This window comes from Saccopteryx leptura, chromosome 1 (assembly GCF_036850995.1).
Source record: "Saccopteryx leptura isolate mSacLep1 chromosome 1, mSacLep1_pri_phased_curated, whole genome shotgun sequence".
Classification (NCBI taxonomy): Eukaryota; Metazoa; Chordata; class Mammalia; order Chiroptera; family Emballonuridae; genus Saccopteryx; species Saccopteryx leptura.
The window spans coordinates 289,182,241-289,202,736 of record NC_089503.1 but is presented as its reverse complement, the minus strand read 5'-3'; the positions used below and the strand labels follow the sequence as shown (position 1 = coordinate 289,202,736).

General features: G+C 35.5%; 1 protein-coding gene across 1 annotated transcript; it reads right to left on the bottom strand.

Annotated features, from left to right (window-relative positions):
• Positions 1–1,424: 1,424 nt before the first annotated feature.
• LOC136388354 (natural killer cells antigen CD94-like) lies at positions 1,425–18,846 on the bottom strand. The gene is made up of 8 exons (XM_066360254.1): positions 18,721–18,846; positions 16,515–16,655; positions 14,235–14,331; positions 13,912–13,995; positions 11,044–11,157; positions 10,301–10,452; positions 4,980–5,086; positions 1,425–1,754 (listed from the first exon to the last, which is right to left on the bottom strand). Exons 1-8 carry the CDS (start codon positions 18,844–18,846, stop codon positions 1,628–1,630), a joined length of 948 nt encoding a protein of 315 aa, XP_066216351.1. The 3' UTR covers positions 1,425–1,627.
• Positions 18,847–20,496: the final 1,650 nt, after the last annotated feature.

The following is a 20,496-nucleotide window of genomic DNA, read 5'->3' as shown; positions in this document are numbered from 1 at the left end:
TTTCCTCCCTGAGACCGGGGTATCAACAGCTAAAAAAACTTCTGCATAATGGATTGTCAGCCACACTCATTCTGATCCTACTGCTCACCTTATTGGTGAGAAATAAAATTTGAGTATCCAGCTTAGTACTTCTCAGTACTAAGCTCCTGACCAAGAGACTCTTGAAATATGGGGCCACAAATGTTTTATTTACAACCTGAGCTGCATTAAACAACTAAGCATGCAACCTTTAGAGGCGTTGTTTGAGTGAGGCCAGTCTGAGCCCACACTACAGTCCTACTACAGGAGAATCTCTGGGAATATCAGGCAGCTGCAAGAAGAGAAGGAGGAGCTAAAAAGTAGAGACAAACTTCACAGAGCATGGGGCTTTTAAGAATCTGTTATCATCCCTAAGCAGGAGGAAGCTGATCCTTATACAAAGGTTGGTTCCTCCCACAGTACCCAGACACAGAAAATCAGATACAAACACCAAAAAGTGCAGTAGCTGCAGACTTGTAGCCCACAGAAGGTTACCAACAACAGCTGAAACCAACCCAGGAAGAACTAGAGTCAACACTACTGGTAGTGGATGACAGACAACACCAACCCTAGATTCAACTACCTACACAAGCAACATACTCAAAGGTGGAGTCCAGCAGGCACCAAACACTGTGGAGAATAAATACGTCCAACAAGACAAACAGTGCACAGTGTGTAATACACATAATCAAAGTTGGCCTTTAGACTCAGCCAGCCTGAAGGGATAAATGTACCCACGAAATGATCAATTGCATCTAATACTAACATAAAACAAGAGGGAAAATAGTACCTTCAAGAAGCATTCCTAAAAGAAGAAAAACAAGTGGCCTGGTAGACAGTACCACTGAGCCCATCTTCTTGATAAAGACCACACAAAAATTTCAAAGTCAGACAGCACTACCTAATACAGACAAAATGGGCAGACATAGAAATGCAATCCAAATCAATCAACGAGATAATTCCCAGAAAAAGAACTGAATGAGATGGAAGAAACCAAATTACAAGGTGCAGAGTTTAAAACAATGACTTTTAGGATGCTCAAGGATCTTAGAGCAACAATGTATGGCCATATGAGCACCTAAATAAAGAGACAGCAAGCATCAAAAAGGACATTGAAATCATTAAAAAAAAAACAGTCAAATAGCATGTATATAGCTATACTTTCTTAGAATATCTCTGGTAATAGCTATGAAACTAGGTACATGTTTGCCTTTAATAGGGAACTAGGTGATTATGTGATAAGATGGAGAAAGTTATTTGTTAATCATTTTGTGTCTCATATTTTAAACAGTGAAATACATTAATTACCTGATCAAATAAATTTAACTCAACTATTATAAAATAAATGTAATATAATTCATTCAGTCAAAACAAATTTGTTTCATGTCTTCTTATTTATTAGTTCTGAAAGTCTCCAAAAACTAAGCTCATTTTATGATTTATTTAACTTGATTATACAAAACTTTTTATTTCCTTTCTGCCCAGGGTGTTTGAGAGATCATAATTCTTGACAAATCAGGCACAGTTGGCTAATTTGAGTGGATACCCAGGGGTTCTTTCTCAATAGGTATTAAAGAATATAAATATTAAGATTTTTATTATAGTCTTGCTAATTACCAAGACAGGAAAATTGTTTTTCACAAATGAAATTAAACTCTCTTGAACAAGCAGCAGTAACAATAGCTTCTGGCTTGATGTGTCCACAGTTTGCATCTGTCATAGTCTGTTGAAAAGTCCTGCATCAGAAAATATATTTATTTTAGAAAGGCATTCCTTAGACAAAATCTGATTATTACAAAATATATGTATGTAATTATTTTTAAAAACGTAAGATATAGTTATAAGATCTATAAAGTTATAAAATCAAAGAAAGTAACAATTATAGTAAAACTGATGGAAATATAGCTGTGGACAGTTGGAGGTAGAGAATGAGTGGATATAACATGGGATATATACATGGATGAATTGTGTACACACTAATTTTTTTCTTGTGAGACTTCTGAAACATCTGGGAATTGACTAAATATAATAAATCTATTATATGACACACTGTAACTAGATAAAAAAATTTCAGATTTTCTATGCCTCAGATTAATGTGTGTAAAGCATGTCTCTCTTACGCTAGCCTTACTTTGAGTATAGACAGATATATTTGCATTTAAAATGACAGTGCACTTCTTTCCCACTGAGGTCAATATCTTCCACACCAAACAAATCATCAAAACATTTTGAAATTGACTGACCAGGCAATGGCACAGTGGATAGAGTGCCGACCTGAGATGCTGCAGACCCAGGCTCAAAACCCCAAGGTCGCCGGCTTGAGCTGGGGCTCATTGACATGACCCATGTTTGCTGGCTTGAGCCCATGGTTGCTGGCTTGAGCAAGGGGTCACTGGCTCAGCTGGTGCCCCCAGTCAGGACACATATGAGAAAGCAATCAATGAACAAGTAAAGTGCTGCAACTATGAGTTTTTGCTTCTTATCTCTCTTCTTTTCTGTCTCTCTGTCCTTCCCAGTCCTCTCTCCATCTCTCTCTCGCTAAAATTGTGAAATTGAGCAACAAGAATAGAAAACATGGATTTTAAATGATGGGGCAATACTGTGATATAAAGAAGGAAATGTAACTCCTTTTTCATTTCCCCTACATGTTTATGATTCTGATAGTAATTCATAATTTCAAAAAAAAATATTATCAGTGAGAAGTCTTCCATCTTTTAAATTGTGCATATTATTTCAATAATACTTCTCTTTAAGGTATATCCCATTATCCTCAGCTGCTCTTTCACAGGGTTTTTTCTATCTCTATAATTTCTTTTCTCAGTAGCATATTCTGATGTCTCCTATCACATTATCTTAAACATATGGGTGTCCAAGATGTCAGGCCTTTGATTTCTTTTTGTGTGTGTGTGTGTGTTTGTATTTTTCCAAAGTTGGAAACAGGGAGGCAGTCAGACAGACTCCGCATGTGCCCGACCGGGATCCACCCGGCATGCCCACCAGGGGACGATGCTCTGCCCATCTGGGGCGTTGCTCTGTTGCTACCAGAGCCATTCTAGCACCTGAGGCAGAGGCCACAGAGCCATCCTCAGCACCCTGGCCAACTTTGCTCCAATGGAGCCTTGGCTGCTGGAGGGGAAGAGAGAGACAGAGAAGAAGGAGAGGGGGAAGGGTGGAGAAGCAGATCGGCGCTTCTCTTGTGTTCCCTGGCCGGGAATTGAACCTGGCACTCCTGCACACCAGGCCGACGCTCTACAACTGAGCCTACCGGCCAGGGCCAGGCCTTTGATTTCTTGATGATTCAAACTTTAATGTTCCAACATCACAGTATTAACACTATGTGATAGATGCTAAATTTGTATCCCTGGCCCAGACTTCTTACTTGAACTTCATAATCACATAGCAAGCAAAATGCTCATGTGACATCCACAAAAAGATCTAACTGGTTAGCAGATTTATGAAACATATCTAAACTGAATTGCAGAAATCCCCATCAGAGGTCATGGCAACATCCTTTTTTAGAATTCCTAAACTAGAACTTTGAAACCATCCTTGAGATCTCTGTCTTTCACACAACTCTGAAGTACATTTAGAAACATTTCACCAGCACAAGCCCTGACCGCCATCTTGAAGCTACCACCATATCTCACCTGGATGACCCCAGGAAATTTTAACTAGACTGCCTGCATACGAACTTATACCCTCCACAAGAACACATAAGCTAGTCTCAGATTATCCAGAGTAACACTTTAAAACAGAAAGCCTTCTTTTTTCAGTCTTCTGCTCAAAATCCTCCAATAGCTTCTCATCACACTTCCAAAAAATGTCAATGTTCTTACCATGGTTTCTGATGCCTTATATGCGCTCACCCTGCTCACCTCTCTGAGCTGCTCCTCTCCTCCATGCTCACTCTGCTCCAGCACACAGGCCTCCTTGCTTGTTCCTCAAGCATACTAACTACACTGCCACCAGGGTCTTCACAACAGCCCTTCATACTGCTTGGATGCTATACCACCAGGAAGCCCACACAGCTTGCTCGTTCAGATCTTTGTACCAACATCACTATGTCAAGATGGCTTCCCCTATTTCAGTGACATATCTTCCTCTTAGTTTCATGCACAAAAAGGAACTTTGTAACATATATAAGAAGTACGGGATTATATACCATTTCTCATCTTCTAAAATGTTATATAATTTACTTGGTATATTTGGGATGTCATCATTCATCCTTCCCTTCCACTACCACGCTGTAATTAGCAAGATATGCTTGCATGTTTATTCATTACTATAGCTCGAGTGCCTAGAATAGTGTGTGACATTTCTGGGCATTCAAATAACACCATATGAATTAACTAATGCTCTTATATTGTCCCCCATGTTACTAAGGTTTAATTATAACAGTATTTTTTCTTCATTTTTTAAACCACCTTCCTGACATTAACCAACAGATCTATTCTGACTTACTAATGAGACAAGACAACAAGACACTGTGAAAATATGTGAAAAATAATGGCAAAAATGACAAAATGATGACCAGATTAGAGATTTAAGATTGCTAAGTGATTATTTGAAAATGGATCTTTGTTTTGTTCTTAAAAGACACCAAGTAAACAGCTACAAACTTCAGTTGCAGGCTGGGTTTTGAACTTTTCTGTCATTGTTAGATATTTACTCTTTCCTGCAACCACACCTGTCACCACAGCAAGTATCACAGAGTATACAAGGGAAAGATACAAAAGGAAAATGCTATTTTACTGTGTCTGGGCCCCTCATTAAAGAACATGGGAAAAAACAATGTTCTTTGGGGCTTTGAGTTTGCATTTATTTGCTCAGCTGAGAAGTGAGATCAAATAAAATTAGAGATAGTCCCTAATCCCCAAGAATCTTTTCCTGCTCTTGGTTTATAATCTATGAATAAGTTACTGAGAGAAAATGGAGGGGGAGACTATGAAATGAAAACTTACAGTTTCTGAGATATCGGGGAGTTATCCAGCCACAGCCATTTATGTGCAGCTCCTTTTCTATTCAATCCAACCCAAAAATTGTAGTTTATCTTTGATTGAATAAAGTTCTGTGGGAAAATTTTAACTATTAGTATTATTCATATTATCAATGATTATATTATACATATAGAGATATCTTAAAAAATACTGAACAAATGTATCTTCAAACATCCCTAAGCTAAATATAGCATTGTTATTGCTTAGAAAAGAAATGAAAGTGGAAAGTCCTCAATGAATGAATCACCCAGGTTTTTGTGACTGGCTGAAAGATATCAAGAAAGAGACATGATAGACTTAAAAATAAATAAGTAAATAAATAAACACCTCCACATATAATGAGATAGATAAGTAAATACCAGTGCAGTAAACTTAAAATTTTTGTTTCTCAGAATACACTATAAAGTGCATGGAAAAAGAAAAGAAGCTTTAAGTCTGGAAATAGCTGCAGTAATTTATTTTTTAAAATAACTAAAATATTTTTTAAATTACTAAGAACAATTATTACCCAATAAAAAAGAATGTGCAAAAATAAAGAACAGATATTTCTCATGAAATAAAACATTTGGTCGATAAATTCAGATAGGTGCCAAGCTCATAAGAGATCAGGAAAATGCAAATAAAGGCTACAAAAATATATTTTACAACCATTCAATAAGCAACAATTAAGAAAGACCACATTTATAGGATGGTAGAAGTCAAATAAATCTTTTTTTAATTGTTGCAAAAATCATATTAAAAATAAGTTGGAATTATTACAAAAAGTTTAATTTTTATAAACCCATCTACCCAGTGATTAAACACTTAGGTGATTTGTGACAAAAAGAAGAGAGGGCACACGGGAAACTCCTCCACAGGGGTCTGTATAAGAATCTTTAATGAAGGACTGTTCATAACAACAACAGTAAAAATCATGTAAAGAATCCAAATTTCCACACTTTAGAGAATGGTCTAAAGTCTATATAATCAAGTGGCATATTATACAACATTAAACATAAAGAAATTATAGCTTAAAGTTTTAAAATTGGTTTTGTCATTTATTTGCTATATAACCTTAAGATAAACTTTCTTGAGCATTTTCCCTATCTCTATCATGGGAAACATATTTGATTTGAAGACTGTGTAAACAGAAAATGTATGCAATGTGTCTGGAACATCTTTAACATAAAATATTGTTCATTATTTGTAATTACACGTTATTATTTTATAATCATAAATTTGTAATATACCAATCATTATTCCAATAGGTATATTTTGCTCAGTTCAACTAATTTCTAATGGATGCAAATGTGAAACGATAAATTAATTTACTTTCTTAAATACAATAACAATGCAATTTTTCTGTCTCTCTTTTTTGCCACCATGCCCCAATATTTTTCAGTATAACCAAATTGTATAAGAGGAAAATTTTCATAGTTTATCTTTTAATCCCTAGGAAAAAGATCAGGTATTATAGAAACATGTCAAAAACATACTTTGTCATTTATAGGTCTCTGAAGAATAAAATTAAATATTCATTAATTCTTATATTCACATTTCTTTTTGCTAGATGCTAGTGGTATACCAAATGTAAAATTCAATCTCTGATTTCAAATATCAATGGATTTAATTCACTGCTTAAACTGCACTCTTAGACTTTATAAATCAGTGAAAGACTGAAAATCCTAAAGCATTAGTGTGAAATAATGTGTTCTACAAGAAAGTCTCTCACAGGATTTGTAGAGTATGTCTGTATTTCAGTTTTAGAAACTGACAGCAAGGCTATTATCACATGAGATAATAGAGTATGAAGCTTAGCTTTTGCTCTAACTGCCAATATTTTCAGAAAGTGCAAAAGAGCTAGAGTACCTCATGAAAATACAAGGGTGACTGATATAAGCAATTTCATTAAAACTCTATAGTTCAGAGATGTGAATGGCAGGAATAAAACTGAAGAGAACAAAATTGAAAATTATAAGAAAATATGTATAATATAGTTTCCTGACAGTAGAATAAAACTTATATAATTTAAGAATTGATTGATAACAAATGAAGTTAACCATATTTCCCCATGTATAAGATGCACTTTTTTGGAAAAATTTGTGTCCTAAAAACTAGGTACATCTTATAGTGGTCGTAGATTTTTTCTACTTGAATTTTCCGCTTTTTCACATATGTCTTTGTGCTCATTGTTTTGCACTTGTTACCGGTATATTACAGTAGGTTACGTTTTGCCACATTCTGCCCAGAAATGGATCAGAAAAGATTTTTTTACAGTGCTGAATTCAAATTAAAAGTCATCCAATTTGCAAAAGTCAATGGAAATCGTGCTGCTGAACATAAGTTTGGTTCTCCTCCAAATGAGAATTCAATCTGAGACTGGCTATGGGTAGAAGAAACCCTACTGAAAATGTCATGGCAGAAGAAGGCTGTGAGAGGCTGTGAGAGGCAAGTCAGCAAAATGGCCTGATTTAAAGAGAGAACTGAAGATATGGATTGAAGAGCTAAGAGCAATTTGAATCCCTGTGTCCACAAAGATGATTCAGCATGAGGCAAAAGAATTGCTGATGAAAAAGAAGTTATTGATTTCAAAGGACAACACAATTGGTGCTCAGGTTCATGAAACAGAATGGACTAAGCATGTGTACATGCACTAGACTTGCCCAAAAGATGCCTGAGAGCTATGAGCAGAATGTCCTTGAATTTCATTGTTTTATCATTCAATGTAAAAAAGACATATCAGGTTGAATTGGGACAGACTGCAAATACAGACAAAGCCCCCCTTCAATTTGATGTCTCAAGTAACAGAACTATTTATAAGAAGGGAGTGAAAACTGTAACTATGAAGACAAGTGGACATGAAAAGAGTCACTATACAGTTGTTCTAGCTTGTTGTGCCAAAGGAACTAAACTGCCTCTTATGCTGATTTTCAAATACAAAACAATGCTAAAAGAAGACATTCCTAGAGAAGTGATTGTCCATGTTCATGACAAGGCTTGGATGGATCAGAATGTGATGATGATCTGGTTTGAGAAAGTTTGGAGAAGAAGACTCAGTGGGCTCTTACGCAAACCTGCCCTATTGGTACTTAATCAGTTCAGGGCACACATAACAAAAAAAAACATAAAGAAGATTGCTGCAGAGCAAGAAGCAAAACTTGTTGTCATACCTGGAGGCTTGACATCCTAGCTCCAACCACTTGATGTCAGCAAACCCTTCAAAGCTGCCATGAGAGATGAATGAAACCAATGGATGAAGTCTTCTGGGGACAATTTGACACCAGCAGGAAGAGTGAAGAAACCAACTATAGAAGAAGCTTGTACTTGGGTGAAAAGATACTGGGATAATATCAAGATTGAGATCATTGACAAGTCATTTAAGAAGTGTGGCATTTCAAATGCCATAGATGGAACTGAGGACGAGACAATATATGAAGACAGTGATTCCTCATCAGACACTGATGAGGACAAGCTAATAATGGATAGGAGTTTTGACAGTGGTGAGAAGTTGTATGAATTTTATGATGAATAAAACTTGAGTTCAATAATTTTATGTAATACATTTTTCTTTCAAATTTCAGGCCCCAAAATCAAGGTGCATCTTATACATGAGGAAATATGTTGAATTGTCAAGATATTTATAAATTATATCTGGATTTTCTTATTCCTTGGATGTCATATTTTATTATTTAGTGCATTTATTTCTTGTAAAGACAAATTAATAATATAAGAATTTTATAAATGAGAAATATAGGGCTTTTAACTCATACTTCATAAAACATGAATAAAAATGACATTGTTAAATCTAAATATTATAAACAGAATTAGTACTTAAATTGAATTACTTGAAAGAAATACACAGAATCTGACAGATTGGCTTTACATTCCCAAATATTTTAATAGATGACAAATGTGATCTAGATTTTGCTTTCTAGAGAACAGAAGCTTCTTTTATTATTCCATATTATGAGTAAAACATAAATAAATTCTTGAGGAATAATTGCAGCTATATTTTTTCTCTTTAGTTTTTATTCTATATCTATCAAGGCCTATAACTCATCTTCCCTAACAAGTATGATCCCTTCCAAGTATTGATGGTGGAAGAAGAAAGCCTAGCACAATGAAAGGTAGTCTTTTAGACCACTCAGAACATTTAAGATAGTGTTCTATCTGTGCCATGGATAAATACCAATGGGCTAAATACTGAACAGTTGATGTATATTAAAATGTGAAGATGAAACAGAATAGAGTCTGAATATTATTCCATGGCACTAACAGCAAAGCTATTTCTCTTGGTTTAAAAGAATTGTTCTGGCCTGGTCTGTGGTGGCAAACTGAATAAAGCATTGACCTGGAAGACTGAGGTCACTGGTTCAAAACTATGTGCTTGCCTGGTCAAGGCACATATGGAAGTTGATGTTCACTGTTTCTTCCGTCTCCTCTTCTTTCTCTTTCTTTCTATCTCTCTCTCCCCCTTCTCTAAAAATGAATATTTAAAAATCTTAAAAAACAAACAAACAATGGTTCTTTCAGGTCTCTGTTACACTGTGTCCCTCCTCTAGAGGTAAATCTTCAGTAGTACAGTGTGTCTGTAAAGTCATGGTGCCCTTTTGACCGGTCACAGGAACACAACAAAAGACAATAGAAATGTGAAATCTGCACCAAATAAAAGGAAAACTCTCCCAGTTTCTGTAGGATGATGTGGCAGCATGTGCGTATTTGCAGATGATGATGTAACATCGTGTATACAGCAGAGCAGCCCACGGCCATGCCAGTCGAGATGTGGACGGTACAAGGAAAGTTCAGTGTGTTCTGTGACTCACTAAATTCAAATCTGTGACCAAAGTTCAAAGTAAATATCGGCACATTTATAATGAAGCGCCACCACATAGGAATAACATTACTCGGTGGGATAAGCAGTTGAAGGAAACCTGCAGTTTGGTGGAGAAACCCTGTTCTGGTAAGCCATCAGTCAGTGATGAGTCTGTAGAGGCTATACAGGATAGCTACCTAAGGAGCCCTAAAAAAAATCTGTGTGTGAGCCCACATCAAACTGCATTGAATAGGTATGAAATTGGAAGAGTTTTTATTTTATTTGGTGCGGATTATACATTTCTATTATTTTTGTTGCCTTCCTGTGACCGGTCAAAGTGCACCATGACTTTACAGACACACTGTATGTACAAGTGCTCCAAAACACATTTACAAAGTAGTATTGGAGAAAAGTCTAATTCACCAATGATTCTAACTCAAGACATATGAACTTCTCAGGAAGCACTTACTCAGTTTTAATAAGGCAAACATACCTGCTTCTCTTTGCTGTCAATCTTAATGAGACTAGAGCCAAGGTCTTTGCATGACTTCACACTCCCGTTCCAAGTTTTCTCTTCTCTGGAAAAATAGTAACAGTCTATTCCACAACATGACCATTTTCCTTGACATGGGTTAGAATCTTTACCTTGAAAACAAAAACCACCATCATCTATACCATTTAGAGACCCTACTTTTTATGTATTGCATGTCTCACTTCAGACTGTATGACCTGAGAATAAGTGATTTCCCCGTACCTTCTAAGTCTGGGTATTAGAAATAGCTCTTCTGCCAAATTCTGTAGATAAAAACACTATTGAGCTGGACAGTCTCTGACAGAGCCAACACCATTGTGAGGACTGTGCTGAGGATTCTTGCCTTCTCAGGTACAAATGAACTGCAGCTATATTGTGCAGTTCTCCTCAAAGAAAACAAGTCATCAAAGTGAATATATGGGAATGGCATTAATTCCGAAGGATCTATAGTGGGTAAAATTCATCCAGAAACATAAAATACTTAAATAATCAAATTAATACATTAATATAAAAAGGGCTTTTACTTTGTGAATGTCAAGCTGTCAATTAGCTATAATAAAAAATGAATGTGAAAAAGTGAGCAAAAATAAAGGTCTGACAAAGTTCATGTCAAGTTTTAAAATTACATATTACAGTGGGACAGAAGGGGACAATTCCATGAAAAAAGAATCTGTGAGTTGTCAGTTTAAGTATTCAGTACATACCTGGACAAGGTGGTGAAACTGAGGGATTTGAGTGACCTTCAACTTCTGCTGAGGAAGCATTTTTGGATGTGTCTTTCATATCTCGTATTTTTTGCTCAGAAGAGATCTGAAAAACTGTAATCCATATTATAAAATAAAAGTTATGAATGGCTTTAGTAGATCACTTTATTGTGATTATTTACTCTTAAATGACAAAATGAATGATATTGACTAAGCAGAAGTACAATTGGAAAATAATATAATGTTAAAAAGTTTTGAAGTCTCAGATAAAATGGACTTTGAAATAAAACTATAACTTTCTGCATATTACTTATTAAAGTATGTAGCTAACATTTATGTAATAAAAACATAAACTGGATATAGAAAATTAGTTTTTATGCCATCTACTCTTCAAATAAAGATTTCAAAACGTATAAAATTTACTATTTTATTTAGCATTTATATTTGCATATACAGTTAAATGCAAATTTGTTATTGATTTTAATTTATTGTGTTTACATAGATTCTAGTGTTGCTCCAAATGCATCCCCCATCCCCGTATTTCCCTCAACATCTCTCCCCTTCCCTTCAGGTTTATCCCATTCTATCAATCCCTTCCCTTCTGTCCTCTTTTCCTCTGGTCCCTGTGATCCCTCCTCTATTTCAATTCTGTTCCTTAGTTCACATTGTTCATTGGATTCCTCAAATGAGTGAGGTCATATAACATTTTTCTTCAGTTAAATGCAAATTTAAGTTTAGGGATTTAGCTCTATGTCTAGTGTAAGGTTATAATGAATTCATTGAATATACATGGGGAAACAGCTCAGAAGGTTACTACTAATATGCAAAACAAAGATTAAAATTCTCAGGAAAATAGCAGTATCTTCCCAAAATTCATGAATAAAAAACATAAAAATGGAAAGTAAATGGCTTTATAAGTGTGTGAACATTTTTTATAAAGTCCACTGAGGTTTTGTTTCACAACTGAGTATCTTCATTTCCAGTTCTGCTACTACCCACCATCAGTCAGGCAAATGCAATGTGTACTGTAAAAACCTAAGCACATGAATTACACTGTCTCTGAATGCCTTCAGTTACAGTACATACCACTATTGCCCCAACTCAGCAATCCATTCCAATGTTTATATACTGAACCTGAATTAAAAAGACACATCAATACCTCCACTTCCTCAATACTACTATTCCTCATGGTTAATTAATCCCTTTCTCCTTTACTTTTTGTCTATCCAAGGCCACATAATAGGAAATTAATTTTAGCAAAACTTCCAACAATCTTGCAACATAGTCTTAATTCACATTTAAAAATAGCCAATTCTGAAACTTTTCATCACTCTCCACCTCTTCTCCATCACACAAGCTTCAGAGAGTCAGATGACAAGTCACAAAACTCTACTGATGCAGATCAAGGCTGATTAGCATTATGGGTTTCATCACCATTTCTCCCTTCAATACTACACAGCATAGTTATTGAGTCACTCTATTTTCTCAATTCAACAGCTATTTCAAGTATTTAAATGTTTCCTAAATTATCTAGGGCACTTCGCTGACACCCTCTCAGAAGGCCTCACCTGCTACTTCACGTTGAAACAGTCACTATCAAGTTCCCCTCACAGTCCTGCTTCTGCTATAAATGCAGATATGCATCAGTCTCTAATTCTTGAAACATCCTCTTACCTGATCCCCTTAACCATTTTCCAATCTACTCAGACTGACTTTTCCAAAATCCTTGTCTACTCATGTGACATAAGTCATATTGCTCCCTCAAGTAAAATCTTCCAATGGTTATTTTTGTTTTTAGGACAAATCTAAAATTTCTAACACAATATAAAAGATTATCATGAATTGTATAACATCCAAACCTACTTCTAACCACTTCTTTTATTTGTTCCTAACACAGAATATGTCTTTTATTTATGTTGTTCTCTACCTAGATTTGTGTTCTCTACCTGAACTTCCCAACTCCCACCAGTTTTTTATTTCATATCAATTATGATGCTTTTTTTACTTCAACATGTTATAGGCCATTCACCTGATATCTTCATGTTATTATCCCAGCACTAATATTTTATTTTCAAAACTGCTTCAGGATTTTGTAGGGTAGCTCATTTGGTTAGAGTGTTCCCCTAATACACCAAGTATTTGCTTTTGATTCCCATTCAGGGCACAAACAAGAATCAACCAATGAATGCATAAATAAGGGAACAACAAATTGATATTTCTCTCTCTTTCTTTCTCAAACCAATTAATAAAATTAAATTTTAAAAATCTGCTTCATTTTTTCAAAATCCACCCTTTTAAATTGAGTTTATTAGAAACTGACGTTTTGAAATGTCTCTACCTTTGAAGACCCTTGAAAGATACTCAACATTGTTTGTTGATGAGTGAACCAAAGAAATAATAAACATTAGAAAAAAGATATTGATGGCAAATGTTGTGTACAAATTTTTTAATTGATTTGGAACATATCAAACCTGATATAGAAAATATATTGAATTTATTTTCTTTGTGATTTAAGCAATACCACATTATGATAAGAAAAAGTAATATTCAAATGAAGATTCTTCTAATTCTTTAGTCATATGGAAAATCTCATTCTGTATGAAAAATAATTTTGAAAATACATGTAAACTTCACCATACATATCAGCAAAATTTTGTGCAATTATAGCTGTTACACTTTTTAGAGTGGCATAAAAACTAAGTGACAACAAAATAATAAAATTATCATCATCAACACCTACATCATTTCTGACATTTCTACAGAAGGGTATAGTTTACAAAGGTTCAGCAGAGGGTCCGTAGTTACCATAAAGTACCTAATTTTTCAACCTGGTTCATTGTTGTGGTCAGAAATGTGTCCTTTACTTACACATATATCCTAAGATTATAATTGACAGCAGGAGAAAAAAGCATATAATTCCCAGGATTATCACAATGATTTGCAATGTGAATTCTGTGCAAAATAAGAAAGCAAAATATATAGTAAGCATTAGGAATAGCAAAGCCTCAGAATCAGAACAAAATAATAATTTAGTCTAGAATTTAAAATTAATAACGCTATTTACTGTGATCACAAATTGAATATTACATTAACATATACCCTTTGAATTGTAGAGAATCAAGGATGTATGGATACAGTTATCATGATTTCATTTTCTTCATCGCTATTATTTTCATAAATAAAAGTTTTACCTCTACCTTTATTAGTTGGACGTCTTTTGTTCTGCCTCTTTGGATGGCGCAATTGTAGCTCCGCATATGTCACTCTCTCCTTATTCATTTCTGAGGGCTGCATGCAAAGAACACGGCTGGAATCCTTTGCAGAGTTTTACAGGGCATAATTAGCAATATTTAGAAAGAATTCCACTTGTATGTGGAATAGAAAACTGAAACTCAGACACAGACAACAGCATGGTGGTTACCAAAGGGAACAAAGGGAAAGAGCGGGGGGGGGGGGGGTAGTTCCAAAAGGTGAAGGAAGCCAAATATATGGCAATGGATGATGATTTGACTTTAGGTGGTAGGCACACAATAAAACGTATAGATCATGTATCACAGATATGTAGAAATGTACCCTTGAAACCTATATAATCTTATTAACCAATATCAACCTGATAAAATTAATTTTAAAAATTAATAAAGAAATAAAAAAATGGCAATATTCATTATGAAGTCACAAGGAGAGCTAATGAATGATAAGCATGATAGCATGAAGTAAACATGTTAAAGTAAACATTTATCTTAGAATATTATAAAAACTAATTTTTTAAATTTCTCTTTGTGAGGCCTTTCAACAGAAGTCCTACACAATTAAATAATGGCCCAATACAGTGTATGGCATGTTATGTGAAGCCTTTGCTGTTTTTAAAATAATCGAATTCATTGCCAAAATTTTAAAATGTATATATTTTATACTCACATAAAAATCTAGTTTTATAACATCTTCTGAAATATTAAATTCCATCACTTAATGCCTGTGTTATTCCAGATGGCAACTAAGTAGAGTGATCTTTGACACGAAATATTAAGATTACACTTTAGGAAGGGCACACACACACAAACTCCTCGCCTTGCTGTACTGGCTTATGTCAGACCCTACTCAACCATTTATCTTATTCCTTGAAACTTAGAGTCACTGGAGTCATAACTTCTCTCTTAAAGTGCCAAAGAAAGGCAAGAATAATAAGACTCAAGGAGAGGGCATTTAAAATGTAACATTAAGTGAGAAATGTATAACTTGTAATTCTAATGACAATACTGTACAATGATTTCTTTTCCGATTTATAAAAAACAACCTCAAAGTATAAATAATATTTCCAAGGTCTCTATAGCTAGTAAATGATAGTTCAAATAAATATATATAATAATATATTATAAATATATAAAAATTCAAAAAATATTAAATTAGTTTCTAGTTCAAATACATATATCATATATATTGTTATAAATATTTAATATTTATATATTTATTATATCATAACACATTATATATAAAACTGTATATTTACTTTAAGTATATGTAATATATATAGTTTCTATATTGATTTTTATTCAAAAATGTAATTGTTCATCTGTACTTAAGCTTTATAAATAGTAAATCCACCAAAAATGCATAACAATCTCTCTCCTCTAGAATCATAAATAAATAATTAGTGATTAAAGAAGAGAAAACATTTTTCCCCAAATAATATTTTGGGAAACATTATAAAAAAAGCAACAAAATTCTTTTTTCTAGATTTAATTATTGGTTTTTAAAATATCTCATTTTACCCTTTAATTATGCTATAACTTGAGAAAACTTGATTTTTTAAAAAATCATCAAATAATGATAAAATGTATATATATATACATTACAATTTGTTTTTAATAAATATTCTTTCAACCAAAATTATAACATATATTTTGCTTTAAAATTATGTTTTCTTATCTATCTGGTTTTTGATTAGTTGTCTTTTAATTAAATCTTCATATTCTTAATAAGATAACAAATTTGTAAATATAGACCTAGATTTATTTTGATGACAAAATAATCATATTATAAAAATATTCAAAATTTTTATATTACACTTAAAAATGAAAGAATTTATGCTTTGGATAACTCATTCCTCATTTAAGCTTTGGATCATTCATTGCAGCACCTATTGAGGTAAAAGAGCACAAAAAACACAGGCTTATATAATTTAGAAAAATATTAAATATTCTCCCAAACAGTGGATGATTTAAAAAATCATATTCTGCATAGCAATATTTTGACCCCCTGTTATTCTGATCCACTTATGTCTTCACCTATAGAATAAAATTAGCATTAGATATTAATTAACATGAACTCCAAGGTCAACTCTTTCCTGCAACAATCAGAAACCCTCCCAACTTCCTACATAACTTCCCTATAGCAAATTCAACTTTACCCCTCTTTTCTCAACAGCATGCCAGCATAGACTTGGGTCACACACCCATCCTGGCTGATGATACCTGCGTATTATCCCAAGGCATAGGCTTTGAGATTTTACCAACTGGAGGACAAGCTTGGTCAGGAACACAGCTAGCTTGTGCTGTCTCTGCTGGACTTTCACCTCTGCTTTGAGCCTCGCAAGTACTGGTTGATACGTATGCCTGGCCATCAGAGAGACCATGTCAGAAGAAAGATAGCCACATCTAATGTGACGTTAACTATTTACACACAGAAAGTTTCCACTGGTGTCAGTAGCTCATTTACTCTTACACTCTGTCAGACAAAAATCATAGGTAACAAAACGCTGTATTTTGTAGATCAATTTAAACCTGGGTTTCAGCAGTTTCCATAAAGCTTTAAAAAAGAAAAAAAAACTACCACAGAATCTCATGAGATTTGCAAATGATTAATGAGAAAAAAATTATAATTATAAAAAATAAAAAGGAAAATATTTATATTCTACCTCCATGACTTATACTTTTAATAGAATGAAGGTAAATTTCCAATTCTTATCTGTTGTAAGAATAAACAGCAAAATGTGCATAAACATTGACTTATATTTCTGACAAATATGCTAAAGATACCCAGATAGCATGATAGACTGCAGTAAATATAAATACATACAATGTTGGGATGACTAGTGTAAAGAAGGGCAGATTTCTACTTATTTCTTAGGTTCTCTTCAAATTGTCTGAAGAAACAGACATTCTCTTTAAACAATAAAAATGAATACTGAAACAAAGAGATAGGTTTAAAATATTAAATGGATTTGAATGTTGTCCTTTAAAGCAGTTGTCCCAAATCCCCAGGTCGCAGACCAGTACCGGTCTATGGGCCATTTGATACCTGTCCACAGAGAAAGAATAAATAACTTACATCATTTCCGTTTTATTTATATTTAAGTCTGAACGATGGTTTATTTCTAAAAAATGACCAGATTCCCTCTGTTACATCCATCTGAGACTCACTCTTGACACTTGTCTAGTAAGTTCAACAAGTATATTTAAAAATACCACAGTTTTTACTCCAGTCACAATTTTATTTTGTGCATTTATCCATCCCAAACTAAAAGCTGGTCCGTGAAAATATTTTCTGACATTAAACTGGTCCGTGGCCCAAAAAAGGTTGGAGACCACTGCTTTAAAGCATCAACATCAAATCATCTGTTCCACTAGTTCAGGGGTCATGAACCTATGGCTCACGAGCCAGATGTGGCTCTTTTGATGGCTGCACCTGGCTCACAGACAAATCTTTAATAAAAAAAAATAATAACACTAAAAATATAAAACACTCTCATGTATTACAATCCATTCATTTCCTATCGCTCATGTTCATGTTTGCGGGTAGCTGGAGCCAATCACCCAATCACAGCTGTCCTCTGGGACAACACCAAGTTTTTATTGGATAATGCATAATGTACACGGGTCGTTATATAGCTATCATGGAATTACATTTAAAAATATGTGGCGTTCATGGCTCTCTCAGCCAAAAAGTTTCCCGAACCTGCACTAGTTGTAGCAAAAACTATCAGAGCACTTTTAAAATTTATTGTTTTTTTAATTCAATGAGCAGTTTTTTGAACTATTTAATCTTAGATGTAGGTGCTAAATGGAAATAAAAGCAGGCAAAACACCCCAATGTGCTGGTGCTTTAAAAATCATCACGGAAATATGTAGTAATAACACAAATCCACTCCCATGTCAGCCACACCCTTGGAAGTCTTTTCAAAGCTCTCATCTGTGGTTTGTGGCTCCTTCCTCATCACTCCCACAGCAAAACTGTCTCTCTCACCCTTTCTAAATAACAGTAGCAAGTTTGAGAGACTTTAGCATTTTTCCTTACATCTTTGCCTTTGACTTATTCTGTTCCTTTGCTAGGGTCTATTAATAACTGATTGCTTTCAGGGAGAAGGGTTCTGACATAAATAAGACAAAAAGCATTCTAGAAATTCTCCATGTAGGAGTGCTTTCTCTTCAAACAGGAGCTTTCAGGCATGACCAAAGACTATGATCTTAAAGGCTCACTGGTATAAATTACTCCAGTTGGCTGCCTTACGTATCAATCTATGTCTTCCATGTCAAATTCTCAAATCCAAAATGTGTCATTTAACAGAATTGTATGTGATAAATGTATTTATTGCTACAAATAATACATGCTTTATTTTGTTGAAATATAATTAGGACAGTACTCTGACTTTGAATGAGAGTGAAGAAGTATGGTTTTTACACTCTCAGTGCCAAGATGTGGTGGAAAGCTAAGTGCTGACTGCAAACTGTGCTTCGCCTTCATCAAAAGCAGGGTGAGTGAAACCACTGACCTTGGATGTCCATCACTTCCAGCAGCATCACACATTCTTCTAAAGGGAGTCTGTTGGAGACATTGAGCTTTAGGATTGGGCTGTATTTAATAACATTTTTTATGTTAAAAATGAAATGGAAAATTCACACTAAAAGTTAACATATAATACAGTGAAATATTACCTTGTTTTTTAAATAAGTTGTACAAACTTACGTTTATCAATGTTTAACAGATCAACTAATACATATATATCCCTAAAAACTGGGTAAACCACCAATGATAAGCAATTTTTAACAATTTTAGTTCTTAGGGCATTTAAATAAGCTTACAGTTTTGTCATAATTAAAGAACATATAATAATTTTGCAAGGGAGTGGCAAGATGGCGATAGAGTAGGCGGACGTACCAAATTCCACCTCCCAGAACCAAAGTGGATTACCACTTAATTTTAAGAACCATCATCTGAAAAAAACAACTTTGGACTTAACTAAGAGGACTCTTCAACCAAGAAAAACTGAAGAAGCCACACTGACACTGGTAGGAAAAGCAGAAATGCAGAGAAGGCTGCCCAGCTCCTTGGAGCAAACGGCAGCCTGGAGAGACTCACATGGCGGGAAGTGAGTTTAGTGGAGAGGTGAGGGTCCTGGGCCCCAGGAACAAAGCCCCATTCTGTAGCCCCAGAGCCTAGAAGAGGCATATGGACAGTATTTAGCTGTGAAACAAGTCAGGGTACTGTTTGTGAGAGACAGATTTCTCAGACCCAGGATTCTTTTTAAAGGGACCATGCAGAAAACCTCTCTCACAACCACTCACCTAAGGCTCCAGGGGACAGGGGGAGAGGAGAAGACTGGAGCAGCAGGAAGAGAGTGTAATCTAGGAGAAACACTTTGAGGAACAACCACCCTAACCCTGGGTCTGAGTCACTCCCCAAATCTGAGTGAATATTTGTTGTGGAAAGAGCAATAACAGCAAAGGGAAGCAGGACACCAGCCAAACAAGTCCTTCCATGGCACTCAGAGTAGAGTCGCTTAGAAGTAGGAAGCTTTCAGGCCTACAGTATTGAATGTTAGAGTCTGAGCTACAGCATTTCGGCCCACACTGTTGAGGGCTTTCCCGAGGGTGTGTGGTGGCAGGACACAAAAGCGCGGATCCTTTCAGCAAAGGTTGAAGCCAGTGGGCCATAACTGAGGTAGGGTGTGAGCTCAGTCTTGCCCAGCAGGGGTGGATGGGCCATTAAAGTGGTCAGACCCAGCTTCAGGCCTGCCTGCAATCTTACCTCTGTGCGAAGAGCGGGAGCCCTGGAAGGGGCAGATACCCGCTGCTGAGCAAGGGCGCAGGTGCGCAGACTCCCCAGGCCAGTGGAACTGAAGCTTGCCTCCCATTGTGTAAGCTGGCTCCTCCTGCTGGGGTGGGGTGCAAGCCCAGAACAGGCAGAGTCCCACAACTGAGTGTGGGCACACAGCACACCCTGGCCCGCAAGTGGGCTCCTCCCGTGGGAGCGGGGCAAAAGCCTGGAATCAAGCAGAGACTGTAGTGGCAAAGGTGCTCACCCCTGTGGTGCCAAGGTATGAGGCAGGGCGCTGTGCATAACCCCACCTGAAAGTGCGGGGTGAAGACCAAGGCCACCAAGGCTTGTAGACACAGGCACATGACCACAGAACCTTCCATGGAAGAGAGGCAGAAATGGCAGTGACAGCCCCAGTGG

Excerpts from the sequence above, each read along its gene's own strand:
- LOC136388354 (XM_066360254.1), bottom strand. The coding sequence starts at position 18,846 with ATGTGTGATGCTGCTGGAAGTGATGGACATCCAAGGTCAGTGGTTTCA. Across the intron at positions 14,332-16,514 it reads TGCCTTGGGATAATACGCAG|CCCTCAGAAATGAATAAGGA; the intron begins GTATCATCAGCC and ends CTTTGCATGCAG. Across the intron at positions 10,453-11,043 it reads AGTTTCACCACCTTGTCCAG|GTAAAGATTCTAACCCATGT; the intron begins GTATGTACTGAA and ends TTTGTTTTCAAG.